The following is a 16,908-nucleotide window of genomic DNA, read 5'->3' as shown; positions in this document are numbered from 1 at the left end:
AACAAAGAAAAACCCCGCTCCGGCGGGAGAGGAAGAAGGCACCACGGTACCGGCGTCGAGAGAAACAGACAGATAATCCTCGAGAGCCTTACGTTCGGGAGCCGACAGAGAGTATAGTCTACCCCGAGGGGGAGTGGTCCCCGGAAGGAGATCAATACAACAATCATACGACCGGTGAGGAGGAAGAGAGTTGGCTCTGGACCGACTGAAGACCGTGCGTAGATCATGATATTCCTCCGGCACTCCTGTCAAATCACCAGGTTCCTCCTGAGTAGAGGGGACAGAAGAAACAGGAGGGATAGCAGACATTAAACACTTCACATGACAAGAAACGTTCCAGGATAGGATAGAATTACTAGACCAATTAATAGAAGGATTGTGACATACTAGCCAGGGATGACCCAAAACAACAGGTGTAAAAGGTGAACGAAAAATCAAAAAGGAAATGGTCTCACTGTGGTTACCAGATACTGTGAGGGTTAAAGGTAGTGTCTCACATCTGATACTGGGGAGAAGACTACCATCTAAGGCGAACATGGGCGTGGGCTTCCCTAACTGTCTGAGAGGAATGTCATGTTTCCGAGCCCATGCTTCGTCCATAAAACAACCCTCAGCCCCAGAGTCTATCAAAGCACTGCAGGAAGCAGCCGAACCGGTCCAGCGTAGATGGACCGACAAGGTAGTACAGGATCTTGATGGAGAGACTTGAGTAGTAGCGCTCACCAGTAGCCCTCCGCTTACTGATGAGCTCTGGCTTTTACTGGACATGACATGACAAAATGTCCAGCAGAACCGCAATAGAGGCAAAGGCGGTTGGTGATTCTCCGTTCCCTCTCCTTAGTCGAGATGCGAATACCTCCCAGCTGCATGGGCTCAGTCTCTGAGCCGGTGGGAGGAGATGGTTGAGATGCGGAGAGGGGAAGCACCGTTAACGCGAGCTCTCTTCCACGAGCTCGGTGACGAAGATCTATCCGTCGTTCTATGCGGATGGCGAGTGCAATCAAAGAGTCCACGCTGGAAGGAACCTCCCGGGAGAGAATCTCATCCTTAACCTCAGCGTGAAGTCCCTCCAGAAAACGAGCGAGCAACGCCGGCTCGTTCCAGTCACTGGAGGCAGCAAGAGTGCGAAACTCTATAGAGTAATCCGTTATGGATCGATCACCTTGACATAGGGAAGCCAGGGCCCTGGAAGCCTCCTTCCCAAAAACTGAACGATCAAAAACCCGTATCATCTCCTCTTTAAAGTTCTGATAATCGTTAGAACACTCAGCCCTTGCCTCCCAGATAGCTGTGCCCCACTCCCGAGCCCGACCAGTAAGGAGTGATATGACGTAAGCGATCCGAGCTCTCTCTCTTGAGTACGTGTTGGGCTGGAGAGAGAACACAATATCACACTGGGTGAGAAAGGAGCGACACTCAGTGGGCTGCCCAGAGTAACATGGTGGGTTATTAACCCTAGGTTCCGGAGACTCGGAAGACCAGGAAGTAGCTGGTGGCACGAGACGAAGACTCTGAAACTGTCCAGAGAGATCGGAGACCTGAGCGGCCAGGGTCTCAACGGCATGACGAGCAGCAAACAATTCCTGCTCGTGTCTGCCGAGCATTGCTCCCTGGAACTCGACGGCAGTGTTGAGAGAATCCATAGTCGCTGGGTCCATCTTGGTCGGATTCTTCTGTTATGCTGGTGAATGAGGACCCAAAGGCGACTTAATAGAAACCGAGTCTTTATTCCAGTCTTTAACAAACAATGATACTCCTGGATATTATCCTAGGTAAATCCAAAACAGGAAACTGAAATCCTCTCGTCAGTAGAGAGGAACGACTGGAGACGCGACCACAAGCACTGCAGGACGCTTCAGGAAGGCACAGGCCGTAGCTGACATAGACACCTGCTCACACGCAGCATCTGAAGAAGGCAAAAAACACGACAGGGCGGAACAAGGACACAGAACAGCAAACATCAAACAAGAATCCGACAAGGACAGAAGCGGAAAACAGAGGAAGAAATAGGGACTCTAATCAGAGGGCAAAATAGGGGACAGGTGTGAAAGAGTAAATGAGGTCGTTAGGAGAATGAGAAACAGCTGGGAGCAGGAACGGAACGATAGAGAGAGAGAGCGAGAGAGGGAGAGAGGGAGGGGGAGAGAGAGGGATAGAAAGAGGGAAAGAACCTAATAAGACCAGCAGAGGGAAGCACAGGGACAAGACATGATGATCAAAGACAAAACATGACAAAAATGAAGGTGGCTCAAAGTGTATTTGTATTTATTATGGATCCTCATTAGCTGTTGCCATGGCAGCAGCTACTCTTCCTGGGGTCCAGCAAAATTAAGGCAGTTATATATAATTTTCAAAACATCACATTTCACAACAGATTTCACAACATATTAAGTGTGTGCCCTCAGGCCACTACTCTACTACCACATACAGTGGGGAGAACAAGTATTTGATACACTGCCGATTTTGCAGGTTTTCCTAGCATATAGAGGTCTGTAATTTTTTATCATAGGTACACTTCAACTGTGAGAGACGGAATCTAAAACAAAAATCCAGAACATCACATTGTATGATTTTTAAGTAATTAATTTGCATTTTATTGCATGACATAAGTATTTGATCACCTACCAACCAGTAAGAATTCCGGCTCTCACAGACCTGTTAGTTTTTCTTTAAGAAGCCCTCCTGTTCTCCACTCATTACCTGTATTAACTGCACCTGTTTGAACTCGTTACCTGTATAAAAGACACCTGTCCACACACTCAATCAAACAGACTCCAACCTCTCCACAATGGCCAAGACCAGAGAGCTGTGTAAGGACATCAGGGATAAAATTGTAGACCTGCACAAGGCTGGGATGGGCTACAGGACAATAGGCAAGCAGCTTGGTGAGAAAGCTACAAATGTTGGCGCAATTATTAGAAAATGGAAGAAGTTCAAGATGACGGTCAATCACCCTCGGTCTGGGGCTCCATGCAAGATCTCACCTCGTGGGGCATCAATGATCATGAGGAAGGTGAGGGATCAGCCCAGAACTACACGGCAGGACCTGGTTAATGACCTGAAGAGAGCTGGGACCACAGTCTCAAAGAAAACCATTAGTAACACACTACGCCGTCATAGATTAAAATCCCGCAGCGCACGCAAGGTCCCCCTGCTCAAGCCAGCGCATGTCCAGGCCCGTCTGAAGTTTGCCAATGACCATCTGGATGATCCAGATGAGGAATGGGAGAAGATCATGTGGTCTGATGAGACAAAAATAGAGCTTTTTGGTCTAAACTCCACTCGCCGTGTTTGGAGGAAGAAGAAGGATGAGTACAACCCCAAGAACACCATCCCAACCGTGAAGCATGGAGGTGGAAACATCATTCTTTGGGGATGCTTTTCTGCAAAGGGGACAGGACGACTGCACCGTATTGAGGGGAGGATGGATGGGGCCATGTATTGCGAGATCTTGGCCAACAACCTCCTTCCCTCAATAAGAGCATTGAAGATGGGTCGTGGCTGGGTCTTCCAGCATGACAACGACCCGAAACACACAGCCAGGGCAACTAAGGAGTGGCTCCGTAAGAAGCATCTCAAGGTCCCGGAGTGGCCTAGCCAGTCTCCAGACCTGAACCCAATAGAAAATCTTTGGAGGGAGCTGAAAGTCCGTATTGCCCAGCGACAGCCCCGAAACCTGAAGGATCTGGAGAAGGTCTGTATGGAGGAGTGGGCCAAAATCCCTGCTGCAGTGTGTGCAAACCTGGTCAAGAACTACAGGAAATGTATGATCTCTGTAATTGCAAACAAAGGTTGCTGTACCAAATATTAAGTTCTGCTTTTCTGATGTATCAAATACTTATGTCATGCAATAAAATGAAAATTAATTACTTAAAAATCATACAATGTGATTTTCTGGATTTTTGTTTTAGATTCCGTCTCTCACAGTTGAAGTGTACCTATGATAAAAATTACAGACCTCTACATGCTTTGTAAGTAGGAAAACCTGCAAAATCGGCAGTGTATCAAATACTTCTTCTCCCCACTGTATCTACAACACAAAATCCATGTGTACGTGTGTGTACAGTGCGTATGTTATCATGTGGGTGTGTATGCATGTGTCTGTGCCTGTGTGTGTGTTTCTTCACAGTCCCCGCTGTTCCATAAGGTGTATTTTTATCAGTTTTGTCAATCAGATTTTACTGCTTGCATGAGTTACTTGATGTGGAATAGAGTTCCATGTAGTCATGGCTCTATGTAATACTGGGACAGACCTCTTCCCATCTTAGCTACTGTTACATCAATATGTTTTGACCACGACAGTTTACAATCCAGGATTACTGCAAGCAGTTTAGTCTCCTCAACTTCCACATTATTCATTACAATATTTAGTTGAGATTTAGGGTTTAGGGAATGATTTGTCCCAAATACAATGCTTTACATTTTTGAAATGTTTAGGACTAGCTTATTTCTTGACACCCATTCTGAAACTGACTGCAGCTCTTTGTTAAGTGTTGCAGTGATTTCACTTGCTGTGGTAGCCTACGTGTATAGTGTTGAGTCATCAGCATACATAGACACACAGGCTTTACACAGAGCCAGTGGCAGGTCATTAGTAAAGATTGAAAAAAGAAAGGGGCCTAGACAGCTGCCCTGGGGAATGCCTGACTCTACCTGGATTATGTTGGAAAGGCTTTCATTAAATTACACCCTCTGTGTTCTGTTAGACAGGTAACTCTCGATCCACAATATAGTAGGGAATGTAAAGCCAAAACACATACGTCTTTCCAGCAGAATATTATGATTGATAATGTCTAAAGCTGCACTGAAGCCTAACAAAACAGCTCCCACAACTTTTTTTTTACTAGAGAGACCTAAGACAACAACATAGCAAGGCAGCAACACATGACAACACAGCATAGTAGCAGCACAACATGACCACAACATGGTAGCCGCACATAACATGGTACATTAGCTAAGTCATTTGTGTAAGTTCCGTACATGTTGAATGCCCTTCTCAATAAGTGTGCTGAAAATCTGTTGTTAATTTGTTTACTGTGAAATAGCATTGTATCTGGTCAAACACCATTTTCCCCAAAAGTTTACTAAGGGTTGGTAACAGGCTGATTGGTTGGCTGATGATTTTTGCTTCCCTCCAGGCCTAAGGGCACACACTTTCCTGTAGGCTTAGATTGAAGAGATGGCAAATAGGTATGGCAATATCGTTCGCTATCATCCTCAGTAATTTTCCATCCAAGTTGTCAGACCCAGGTGGCTTGTCATTGTTGATAGACAACAATATTTTTTTCACCTCTTCCACACTCACTTTACGGAATTCAAAATTACACCTGTCTTTCATAATTTGGTCAGTAATGCATGGATGTGTAGGTTCAGAATTTGTTGTTGCCATGTCATGCCTAAGTTTGCTAATCTTTCCAATGAAAAATCATTAAGGTAGTTTGCAATATCAGTGGGTTTTGTGATAAATGAGCCATCTGATTTAATGAATGATGGAGCAGTTTGCCTTTTTGCCCAAAATGTCATTTAAGGTGCTCCAAAGCTTTTTACTATCATTCTTTATATAATTTATCTTTGTTTCATAGTACAGTTTCTTCTTCTTTGGTTCAGTTTAGGTCACATGATTTCTCAATTTACAGTATGTTTGCCAATCGGCTGTGCAGCCAGACTTATTTGCCATTCCTTTTGCCTCAACCCTCTCAACCATAAAATGTTTAAATTCCTCATCAATCCACAGGGATTTAACAGTTTTTACAGTCATACTTATTAGTAACCCGGTGGATGCTTATTAGTAACTGGAATAAGCAATTTCATAAATGTGTCAAGTGCAGCACCTAGTTGCTCCTCATTACACACCACATTTTCAACATTGGAATAACTATAAAACTTATTGTATGACCTCTTATACACTATATTAGGCCCAGCATTTGGAACTTGTTTTTCCTAGATACTGTATGGCTACTATAAAGTGTATAAATGAATAATGTTAATAAACAAATGAAATTGCAATTAAAGTTCTGCATTAGGGTTAGCTGTACTAATCATTTTATAAATGTGCACCTGTCAAGAAGTGTTCCCTACTCAGACATAAGTGTTATGTGTCATGGTTCCTGTGTTTCCTAATTAGCATGTATGTTACGCTGTCCAGGTAACAGCCAGCAAGGTGAGTCACTCCAGAGAGAGAACAATAGTCCCAGAGATCTAGTCCCTCTGAAGCCGCTTAAAGCAGAATCAGTCTCAATTTACACCTCTGTGTTCAACATCTCACATCATCGTTGTTCCCCCTTAACAAGGAAGAAATGCATCTGATCATATGACACGATGTGGCAAAAAATATACAGTGTAATGTTGGAGGAATTAATTAATTGGTTGTAGCAGTGGAAGCTAAAGTGTGGGCACTCTATGGATTTCCCAGCAGGCCTTGGTGATAAACTAAGGCTTGCTAAACTAAAGCACCCTGCCGGCCCTGAGCAGGTGACGCAGGGAGACGGCGAAGCCATTGTGGAGACAGACAATACAACAGCAGCGATGCACACCGTGGCCACATACCTCTGGAGGAAGTGACCAGGTCAACTGACACCTGATCATGCCGTACCCTAGAGAGCTCCTCAGACTGTCCCTCCCTTGGGGGGTGGAGGGGAGGGACATTTACTGAGAGGAACAAAAAACAAACATAAACAAGGACCATGGCAGCTGGGGGCAGGCTGAGCCGTATGCGTTCCTGGCAGCCGTGGCCGACCTTGGCCGGGCAAGCCCAGACCTGCCTCTCAATGCTGGGTGGGAGAGGCACCAAGCCGCTTGCAGGACTTGGCCTGACTCAATGAGAAAAGAAAATAACACTCTGGGCAAACAAGAGCATAGTAAGCTCTTTCCACCTCACCCCGTTTTTTACTGATTCTTTTATTTATTTATTTCTCAACACTCATCGGATTCCAGCAAACGGCTTGGCTACTGCCCCCCTTTGCTTTTTACTACAGAGGATACTTTCTTTTTCTCTTATTCTACTCTTACTCACTCCTTTCCAGACTTTAATTTGATTTCTTTATTTCTTTGTTTTTCACAGTGGAGATGAGGCTTTGAAACGTTGCTGTTTTACATATCTTAGGGGCTCCCCTCAATAGGTGAGCTGCCGTGGCGACAAAAGCCATAAAAGCCCCCCAGGCCTGGTCGAAGCGTAGGACCCCCTCACTGCTTGGCTCAGCCAGAGCTTTCTCTCAGCACCCCTCCACGGCTCTGTCCCTCCATTCATTGGTGTTGCCTCTCACCCCCAGCAAAGAGCACGGCGGTTTGCATCGGGTGCATCCACTAAATGATTTGATCGGAGGAGACGTGGGATGGAGTGAAACAGAGACCTCCCTGGTCATTTCCCACACCACATTACAGGCCCCAGTGTGAATGTCTGGGTCTTCCTCTCCCTTTTCATCTGTCTCTCTCTCCCCCTTCCATCTGTCTCTCACTTTCTACCTCTCCGTTTTCCTCTCTCTCCGTTCTCCTCTCTCTGTCTAGGGGTGAAGGTAGATGTAATTTCTTACCGAAATACATCAAAGGGCTCCTTTACTAGGCTACCCGCGCACATTCACCCACTCGCAACATATGTCCAGCCACCAAACAGTTGTGAATGGAAAGAGACATCTGTTCCACAAAACACCACAAAGTGTAATGACATTTTGGCGATTGTCATTAGGCCAGAATTTATGCATCCACTGCTGTCCTTGCATGTTTCAGTGTCGGCCATTCATCTCTGCCTTGGCAAAATGTCAATATTCTTGTCGAACCACATCGCATTTTTGAGCATAGGCCATACCACCCGTTTTGAAGTCCATTCGCTCATTTTTCATGCCTCTGACATGTGGTAGCCTAATGATAAATCATGGTGTAATAGCTTAGTTTTCTTGACATTTTGTTTTAATTATTGTGATAGGGTCATGTATTTTGCCGGGACGCAGTACCGGACTGTACCGCCTTACTTTCAACCGTCTTCCTCGCCCTCTCTATCTCCCACCCTCACTCTCTCTCTTCTCATCTCTGCCATCACTCATTTGCAGTGTGGGGTGTTAATGGGACTAGGTTGATTTGTGTGTGATGATGGGAATGCTTTATTACCTTACCGGTCAGAGCTTGTCAGGATTTCACATTCTTTTTGTGCAGAATTATAGGATGTGTGTGTACTGTTCAAAACAGAGTCAGAGGATACAAAATGAAGCATAACATAAGCCTACGTTTACTTTTAACTGCTGGCTTTAAGGTCATTAGTCAGTTGACAAATGGTGGTTGGCTTGATGTGTCAGCTGTGTAAAGGAGTTGATCAAACATTCAAACTGTGTGTGTTTGCGTGTGTCAGAATGCCGTTGCTACACCTGACTGGCTGCGGTAGATCGGATCTGGCCAGCCACCTCTTGCTGCTGTCTTTACAGCTTGGCCATGGGAGGGGCCAGGGTGTTTGCGTGGGTGATCTTTAGCCTCCTGTCAGGGATCAGACAAACACTTATTAACTGAGAGGAATGCAAACAAGCGAGAGCTAGAACACAGGACAAGACAGGGATGGAGGAGCAGGAGGGGTGCCCCCATCTTGTAAACTCCCCACATATCTGGATTCCTCCAGAACATTCTAGAACAATGGAGTTCCACTGGGGGAGTAGGTCCTAGAACACTGTGACCTTTTATATGTTACAGAATACAACATATTACACAGCATGTTGCTCTTACATAGTTTTAGTAAGTTGCATTTGTACTCTTTTCTGTTACTCAGGTTAAAAGCATCTAATAATTGAATCCATGTTTCATGTTATCACCTGACACAACTTAATTTATAAGGCCACGAAGGTACTGTTCTCTTGTTGCAAGGTACCCTGTAGACTGTTGTGAGAGGTGTGAGGGATTATTGCCACCTGTTTTTTCTCTACATCCCTATAGTCACCATGTTATAACTTGTGAAAGTGGCTTGGGACTAGAGCAGGGAGGAAGGGCCATGGGTCATCCCCTTGTCACACTGAGAGGGTGCCAATGCTAGTGCACTGAAACTGAAGACAAATGACAACAGATTTAACAGATTAGTGCCAGAGGACCCACAGCACTTGGATGAGACTGAGCGTGATGCTGAGGATGTGAGGTGTTAGACCTTCTCTGTGGTGTGCCTTTGTTTGCTAATGGTTTAGAGCTAGGTAGTCAGTTTTACCACTGCCCTCAAGATCTGTTTGCAAACAATCCTGATTGCTGGATATGTGTAGCCTATAAACAGACATCCTGAACTTTTCTTTAGTTTGAATGTGAACGTATGTTTTGGTGGACGGTAGTGGGGTTGGTACATTTGGTTTAGTATTTCATTGCAGGGGGCTGGATTATTTCCTACATTCTACTTGTTACATCTCCACAATTTTATTTGACTGGTAACTCAAGTAAATGAAATGTAAAAGGCCCAATGTACCATACCATAGTAAATACTGGATGCTGACTTTGTGTAAATTCCTCTGTCTGTATTTTGTCGTCACATTTGTCTATTGCTGGCAGCACCACATCAATAAGTCAAATTCCTGGTATGTTTAAATGGACTTGGTGAATAGAAGCGATTCTGATCCTAAAGAATTGTAGTCTTCAATCTAAAATTCTACTTCTCTACACTGAGCGCTATAACTTTGCAAGCAATAAGGATGACCTTTTAGTGTGACCTCTGGCAGTCAGCCCCTCAGTGTTACAGTTACTGGGGTCCTTAGGGCGTGTTTTGCAAGTCAACAATCCACACAAAGCAGGAATACCCTGCTCTGGCCGATTGAGAATGCAAAGGCCCAATTCAGTGTGTTAAACAGCAGATTAAAGAGTCAGGCCAACTGAAAGGCCACAGCGCAACCCCAGACCCAGGAGTTAAGGACCCATGAATAACATGTGGAGACTCACACACAAAGGTACTGTGTCACTCACAGCAGAGATGGGAATGTTGACGTCATGTCTCGCACAGGAATACGTCAAGGTGTAAAACATGCTATGCCACTGTTGACTAAAACCTTTTATTACATGTTTGAAATACTGTGCGTATGTCCACAAATATCTATACATGCAGCTCATTGTTGAGGATTTTTTATTTTACTCCAGACTACAGATGTGATAGCAGCATTACGGAGCTTTAATAATCTGATACATATTGTTATATCAGAAGTCTTTCCGCATGGGTGGTCTAGTTAGGCTAGAAGACACAGCATTGTCAGCTCTGGTAGTGGTCACCATGGAGATGGGCTAGACTTGGGGAGCTATCCGGCTTACTGGAAACATGGTTTATTGTTGACTTTCAGGGAAGGGGAGAGGGTCTGCTTGTGGGGTGAGGGGTGGGAGGGGAGCATGGTCTCTTACTTCCTGGTAGTATGGACGTTTGCTCAGCGGGGCATTCTCTCATTGTCCATGCATCTAAATGCATCTCTCTCACCTCTCAGGTCAGGTGTGATGACTCGTGGCCAGGCCTGTCAAAGGGCAAGTCGTAAGGATGTTGCACATATAATACATGCACCCTTCCAAGAGCCCTTTCATTCACAACATTAGTAAACTATTTATATTACAAAGTGAGAAAATCTAAATATGATAAAAATGCAGAGAAGGCATTTATCAATATTAATAAAAATAAGGTTATCACATATGAATGACATTCCAGTGGTACTATGGCGCAATAAGATTGTGTTTAACACTTGTCTATTTAGAGAATTGCAACACATTTTTAGCCAGGTGATATCAAATGTTGTTTTTATATCCTCATACTGTGTTCATCAACTAAGCTGCAGGTCTGGGAGACTGTTTTCCCTGTGGCCTCATCACAGCAGATAAAAAGCCTTATTTCCCAGACTTCATTAGCATTAGTAATATAGGAGTGTATTGTGGCATTCCTGAAATAAAAATGTGAAATGTTGTGCTTTGCTGCCCTCTTGTGAACTTCTTTCAAAAATGTACAATGGCGTGCACTAGGACCCGGTCGTCACTAGTTAACACAGCCACAATATCACAATTATGGCTAACCTCCGTCTATTTCTACAATTTATCTTGTTATATTCAGATTTTGAACCTAACCCCATGCCTAACGCTAACCTTAAATTAAGACCAAAAATATATAATTTTTTACGATACAGACAATTTTGACTTTGTGGCTGTCTATTGGAAACCCTAGGACGATTTGACAGCAGTCTACCTATCAAACATGGCTGACCAAAACAAAACATCAGCTAAAGTAGAAATCGGCAATGAATTACTAAAGTAAGTGTACAGTTTAAACGCCGTGTCTTTGAATAGGCACTGGGTGAATCGATTCTTACATAATAGTTTTTGTCAAATAAGTTAGCCAATTTCATACAGTTTTGTTGTGAAATTCGAGCTGTTATAAACGTGTTAGCAATTAGCTAACGTTAGCTAACCCATTCATAGACGCTAACTGCTACTGACAACGCTAGCTAGGCAATCTGAATGTGGTCGTCTTTATCAGCGCGGTCAAATATTTTAATGTTTTTCTAACCGAGCTAATTAAATGGCAGACCGGCATTTTTTGGTGGTGATTTCTTACCATATATAGTGCGAAAGACGTGTAGCCAGTGCTGACACCAATTGTAAACAGAGTCAGTCCTTGCAACTTATTGTGCTTCTGATTCAATGACAGCCCATCTGACCTGTTCGAAACCCGCACGCGCAGCCACAAGATCCCGGTGCGCGGGCAGAAGGATTTCATTCCCACTGGGTCGGATCAGCAAAGGGATTGGCTTCAGCAGAGTTTGGACGAGCACTGGAATCTAGTATCTGAGGAGCGAGTGGAGAGGTTGTGAGTAATGGATGGAGCAACCAAGGACGACTAGAGTGACGGCTACTAGTATAATTAGATACTGTATGTGTCATCAACTTTAGACTGTTGGTGTGGTTAGATGATTATACCTAGTCCATATGTATTTGCAGCTAAACAAATATGTCAATTCATTGGTATTACTGTGCTTTACAGCTGGTGGCGTGACTGACTCCTTGTATGTTTTTGTGCCCAGAGGGAACCTGGTGAAGGCAGTGTGGATTCCCAGTGACATGATAGTGGAGCTGCAGTCACCAGCAGTGAGTAATGGTCCATCAGAGAGAGCGAAGGACTTTGTCATGACAAGCTCTCTGCCTCTGCTGATGTCTATTCGAACTTACCTAGAGCTCACCTCTCATTAACATTTAGTATAGGCTAATGTCTAAAGATTTCACATGAAAACTGACATTACATTACTTCTCTGTTCTGCTGTAGGGGAAGTTTTGGCAGACTATGGGGTTTTCTGCCCATGGTAAGCAATGTCTACATCCAGAAGAGGCTCTCTATCTAATGGAGTGTGTAAGTGCATGGGCTCAGCGTTGCCAATAAATATGTTAATCGGGGAATTGTTATTAGCTCACACCATTCAGGTTATAATTATTCCTGGTCGGATTGTTGTTCACCTAATAAAGACATTTCCATTAGTTTGATACATGTGGATCCAAATAAGACAAACACAGTTTGTCATTTCTATCTTAGAATTGTTATCCCTTGTGATCCTCAAAATGAATAGGGAAACCTGCAAGTGTTCTACCAAGACCTGCCACTGTCCATCCAAGAGGGCTATGAGAGATTTCTATACTTGAAGACAATGAGTATACAGCATTACCAGGTATGAGAAAATATAATAAAATTCCAGCTAGTCTAAACTTATGATTTGACCTAACGTGATGATTTTATTTCCTCTAAAGGTTTTTGGCCATTTGAAGCGACTTGGTTATGTGGTGAACAGATTTGATCCCAGGTAGTTGTCTCCCTCACAGGCATGAACTAGTCTAGATTCTAAGGCCATTCCTTTCCTTTAACTTGAACCTTTTCCTTAGTTGCATGTAAGCGACTGTATTTATGATCTGAGGATTGGTGTTGTTCCCTGTAGTTCTGTGCCATCGCAGTATGAGAGGCAGTTGAACCTGCCCCAGTCCCGAGACAGATCAGGAAGACTTCCGAAGAGGAGCCACAGCCCCACCTCCAGGTGAGTGAGCAGACACAGACACACCCAGTTTATATTTAGACATGGTTTAATCACTCAGTCAACCGACACTCCTCAAAGCGATTACTGTTCAATGTGAAACCCTGCCGTTCTGCCTCTTCTAATGCGCTCCAGGCACACAGGAACACAGGAGGGCCCCACTTCTAAGAGAATGGAGGAGGAGAAAGACTGCAACAGAGAGGAAGAGGACAAGAATCCTGATTCTCTTCCAGATATTTCAGCCCCAGACATTGACGAAATCCAGACAACATCACACGTTGACCCCACCACTTCAACCGAGGGTGGCCAGGGCAGGAGCTGGTGGTCAAAGGAAGGCTCCCCAGACCCTGACTCTGAGCTGCCAGGTCAGCCCCAGAGCTCCCCTCGCTGGGACTTCAGCTCCATCCCCTTCCCAGACCTGGGCTCCAGACGCTGGCTCCCCAGCAGCCTGACCTCCCCAGACGCCTGCCTGCTGCCCGGGGCTGTGGGGTCAGTGGGGGCCTGCGATGTGGCCCCCTGGCTGCAGAGGCTCAACCTGCGGGAGGTGAGGATGTCCCGGCGTGAGTGGGAGAGGGAGCGGGACAGGGACCGGTACCGGAGGGACATCAACCAGGACAGAGAGGTACGACGTTGCAGGAACTGGGCAGAGTACCAGGAGCTACAGGAGAGAAGGATTCAACGGAGCCGCAGAGATAGGCCAGCACACCTGTGGGAGGGGCCGGTCACACCCCTACATGACCCTGCACAGGTCACTTCAACTGGTAAAACTAATCTGGACTTCATTGCTGTCAATGACAAGTTCATATAAGTTTCAATATCTGTTTACTCTCTGTGATTCATCGTTACATGAACTCATTATCCCATGTGGTTTACCGAAGTTGAATTACATTTTTCATAAGCAGCATCTTGAATGGTTAAATGTCTAAATGGTTTTGACGTTTCGTCCTTCTTGGACGCAGGTGAGCTGCTGGAAAAAATCAGTGTGATCAAATCCACACGGCTGCTGGAGGGAGCATCCAGGTATTCCTCTTTAGTATCTTATCACGAACCCTGAAGTGAATTTAGTAGGAAATGCTAGCTGAGTGTTCCATCCCGGTTAGTGGTAATTGTCTCTCCCTGCTCATTCATCATAACATCTATTAAGATGCGTGAAATTACAGTTAATGAAAATGTACGCTTAATCCAGTATAAACTAATGTATAGAATTTATTATACAGGAGACAAAATTCACAAATTCTACAGCTCAATGGCAGAGTCATGTCTTAAGTGTAAAACTAATAATCACTCAATAATCCATGCTTTCTGGGAATGCTGTAAAGTTGTGGGCAGAGCTAGAAAGTTGACTGTCAGGAGTATTACAATATAAATGTACTTTTAATCTGTCTTCATATTTCAAGACATTGCATATGGGGGTGTAGTGAGATATCCAATGGGTTGGGCAATTCTCTTCTCATCTTGAAAAAAACGTATACTAAGAACGGGCAAATCAATTCATCCACCATAATTAACACAATGAAAAAATCTAAGGATTTATGATGTTAATATTTAAATAGTTTGGGCAGCAGAAAAACAAATTGATACAATTTCAGGCCAAGTGGCAATCAATAATACAGGCACTAAGGATGGGGGTGTGAGCATGCGGGTCTGGGCAGATGAGATGTAGTCATTATTTGTGTGTATCTGTAAGTTGTTGTTCGTTTTGTATATGGAGTGGAAAAATTTATAAATAATAAGACGAGTGAAACCCTATACTGTGGGTTTGTTGAATATGATTAACATTATGTCCTAGGATGATATATACCATATGACGTAGAGGTGCCTGCCATAGAAATATATTACATCTATTTCTATGCTGCCTGCCTTGTGTTTGACATTGGGCTTTGTCTTCTCAGTTTGAAAGGTTCAGAGGAGTGGAGAATCTGTTTCAACATTTACCAACCCGACACGGTCGCTGAATTCAAGAAGAGTGCTCCTGGAAAACCCTATTCTCGCATGTGTGTGTGCAGGTAAACATCCCAAAACTGGCAGGGGGTGTTTGCATACTTTATAATCAGTAAAAAATAATATATTAAAAAATAATAACATTTTCAAAAGAGATGACACAAGACCACCTGCCATCGAAAGTAATCCTAAATGCACTATTATCAAATGCTACTGCACGCTGAATAATGTCTGCTGTCTTCTCAGTTTCGATGGTCCAGTGCCTGACTTGTGGACACTGAAATTGCTGGCTTTCCAGAGTGGGGACGTCCCGGTCACCTATGCAGTGGTGGACCATGGGGACATCTCCTTCTACTCCTTCAAGGACTTCCAGATACCCACAGACACATCCTTCTGAGGGCCTGACCACAGTAAACAGTCACACAGCCCTGGTTTAACTACTGCACCATGCCAGGGCTGCCTGCAGTGGATCTGAAACTCTGCAACTGGAACTAATGCCAAAGAAATTAACGAAACGGAATTCTCTTAGTGAATTGATGGACTGCAGTCCTCACACTGTTTGATGCTGTAGTATGCCTTCCTCCTGTGTTGCAGACTTATTTTAGTGGCATATGATCATCTGCATCTGATTGAAGGTAACCTACATTGTCTCCTCTCCAAACAATGTCACCATGTCTTATACCAAGCATGGTTTTGTAAAGCCTCTGCGATTTTGAACCGAATTGGCTCGGTTTTCTTCTGCCTTTATCTCATCACAACCATTGGTTTTCTGGTATTCATATACTGTATCACGAGTGGCTTCACTATGTATGCACTTAGTATAGATGCAGTATGTGTAGATCATACGTATATCTCAGCCCTTTATTTTTGTCTATCTGCCCATATTTTAGATCCAATCAGCTTTACTGCCTGGCCTTTTGTTGTTGTAACCTCACATGTTTAAGTTACCTGACTCTTGTTCTCATGTTTTTGTTTCAAATTGCTTGTAAATGGTGGCCTGTAGTTTTAGAGTTTATCGTCACATTATGTCTTTGTGGTTGAGTTATTGTTGCATTGTTCTCATTGTCCTTCCTAACAAAACCAATCCCCCAAAACCCAAGTAGTGCCTACCATACACATAACATTACATAACATTACATACATAAAGAAAACAACCTTTATTCTACTTTTATGACATTCTGTCTGAAATCTATGGGACTAGTAAGCCTGTGTAATAACATTTTCTTTCCATTTCCTTTGGGTGGCCTAATCTGAAGATGTAAAGCACATACTCTTCTCTCTTATATCAGTCCACAAACTCAGTGGTGTTAAAACATTGAGATGAGGTTACTGACCACAACCTGCTCCTCTCAGCTGTAGTTTACCAGCAAACCCTGTCCAGCAGTCCATCTGTGATGTGCAGTACAATAAATACACTGGATCTCCACCCTTCAGGATCACATTGTCTCTAAGTCAATAGGTTAGGAGGAGATTTGATCCATAATAGAAGGGCCATTCCATGAAAAGTGCCTTTTGATATTTTATGTAGAAATTGTGCACCAATATTGCATTTTAACAGCATGTTCTATTAAATTAAGTGCCCTTAATATAGACCACATGGAGAATTCAATTAATATGAAGAAAGGCATGCTAGAGTGCCAAAATTCAGCATTAACCCTGTGCTACTTCTCGGAAGATTTTTGCCCACTTAATCCCAACATATCTCCATGTTTCCACCATCATTGTAAAGCCCTAGTTATTTTGTTGCTTTGACAAAGTCATTTCTGAAGATTATGATTTATTTCATCTGATTTATTTCACATAACAGGTCAACCCTGTTATGTGAACTGAACTCTCATTTTTAATATGGTGGAACTATTCCTTTTTAAATATTTTTCAAAAGAAACACATGAACATCTAATAGTCAAATCATGAGCTGGTGAGCTGGTTCTACTCTCTTTTTTTTTGCTGTTTTGTGGTGGAAAACTGAGCGGGTCGA

General features: G+C 43.8%; 1 protein-coding gene across 2 annotated transcripts; it reads left to right on the top strand.

Moving 5' to 3' along the window:
* Positions 1-11,015: 11,015 nt before the first annotated feature.
* On the top strand, positions 11,016-16,775 carry LOC120044622 (tRNA-splicing endonuclease subunit Sen54-like). Of its 2 annotated transcripts, XM_038989293.1 has the most exons (11): positions 11,016-11,226; positions 11,624-11,782; positions 11,997-12,060; positions 12,236-12,319; positions 12,534-12,632; positions 12,712-12,764; positions 12,897-12,992; positions 13,125-13,750; positions 13,949-14,009; positions 14,882-14,995; positions 15,177-16,775. In XM_038989293.1, the coding sequence occupies exons 1-11, from the start codon at positions 11,171-11,173 to the stop codon at positions 15,325-15,327; spliced, it is 1,563 nt and encodes a 520-aa protein (XP_038845221.1). In that variant the 5' UTR covers positions 11,016-11,170; the 3' UTR covers positions 15,328-16,775. The 2 variants fall into 2 exon arrangements, with proteins under 2 accessions (XP_038845221.1, XP_038845222.1); XM_038989294.1 differs by lacking the exon at positions 11,016-11,226 and having other exon boundaries at positions 11,742-11,845.
* The last annotated feature ends 133 nt before the right edge of the window (positions 16,776-16,908 follow it).

The sequence above is a fragment of the Salvelinus namaycush genome, chromosome 3 (assembly GCF_016432855.1).
Source record: "Salvelinus namaycush isolate Seneca chromosome 3, SaNama_1.0, whole genome shotgun sequence".
Classification (NCBI taxonomy): domain Eukaryota; kingdom Metazoa; phylum Chordata; class Actinopteri; order Salmoniformes; family Salmonidae; genus Salvelinus; species Salvelinus namaycush.
Note: the sequence above shows the minus strand (reverse complement) of the source record. Positions and strands in the feature narration are given on the sequence as shown.